This window comes from Calypte anna, unplaced genomic scaffold, assembly GCF_003957555.1.
Source record: "Calypte anna isolate BGI_N300 unplaced genomic scaffold, bCalAnn1_v1.p scaffold_102_arrow_ctg1, whole genome shotgun sequence".
Classification (NCBI taxonomy): Eukaryota; Metazoa; Chordata; class Aves; order Apodiformes; family Trochilidae; genus Calypte; species Calypte anna.
The window spans coordinates 34,745-35,807 of record NW_022045420.1 but is presented as its reverse complement, the minus strand read 5'-3'; the positions used below and the strand labels follow the sequence as shown (position 1 = coordinate 35,807).

General features: G+C 40.0%; 1 protein-coding gene across 1 annotated transcript in view; it reads right to left on the bottom strand.

Annotated features, from left to right (window-relative positions):
- The window catches only part of PGM2L1 (phosphoglucomutase 2 like 1), a 30,693-nt gene extending 30,517 nt beyond the window's left edge, over positions 1–176 (bottom strand). Inside the window, exon 1 of the mRNA XM_030468413.1 lies at positions 165–176. Coding sequence (XP_030324273.1) covers positions 165–176 — 12 coding nt within the window. The remainder of the gene's footprint in view (positions 1–164) is intronic.
- Positions 177–1,063: the final 887 nt, after the last annotated feature.

The following is a 1,063-nucleotide window of genomic DNA, read 5'->3' as shown; positions in this document are numbered from 1 at the left end:
TTTTCTTTTTTTTCCCCCCCTATTTCTTAGCTAAGTAGTAATTTAAAAAACCCCCCTGATACTGAGCATGTTGTTACACAGCTGTGATGAGAGGCATAAACAGAAAGAAGCACCCCCACCCCACCAAACCTGTAGGATTTTCTTTATATCCCTTCTTTCCTTACCAGTTTTTCCATATCCCTTCTTTTCTTGCCATTTTCCATCCCATTCATCTGCTCCTTTGCCCTTGGAGTGGTTAAGGGATTTTTTATTTTTATTTTTATTTGGTAGGCAAAAATTTAAAAGTTTTGTAAATGGAATTTTTCAGACAAAAAACCCAAAAATTCTTGCTGTATGGAGATCAATTGAAATGAGATATTTGTGCAGGTTAACCCAGGGAGGATTTTTAGTGCAGAAGAAATCTGATTTTAAGTGAGTAGTTCTGGCTGGAAGCTCAGCTCTTGGGAAAGTGTTTGCCAGGACCTGTTACCCAGGGCTTGTTGATGATGCTTGCTTTTCATCACAGATCTCTGAGCAGTCTATAGTTAGCTGTGTGGTTAATTACTGAAAACTGAAGAGCTAAGGAGTGGAGGATAATAAAAGAGTTTTTTTCAAGGGTGGCCTTCCCCTTTTGAGCAGGGATTTGGTGGCCTCTGGAGAATCCCTCCTCAGCTAAATTATCCAAGTCAAAAGCAAATATTCTGCAGCTTTTAAATAGCCATTGGAAAAAGGACTGCAGGATTTCTTTTCAAAGATGCCCTTTTAATAATGAATACAAGAGGATTCAAAGAAGAGCTACCAGGAGAGAGTAAACACCAAAATTCCCTTTTCTAACAGCCATCTGTTTGCAGGGTACAGTTCCAGTGCAGAACACACAAGGCACAGTCCTGTTGGGTGTCTCAGTTCTTGTTTTTGTGAAGCTGAGGGAGCTTAAATTGGATATTTAAAAAAAAAATAATAAATTATTTACTGAAAGAATGGTTAAGCATTGGAAGGAGCTGCCCAGGGCAGTGGTGGGGTCACCATCCCTGGAGGTGTTGAAGAAATGTGTAGACATGGCACTTGGGGACATGGTTTAGAGGGT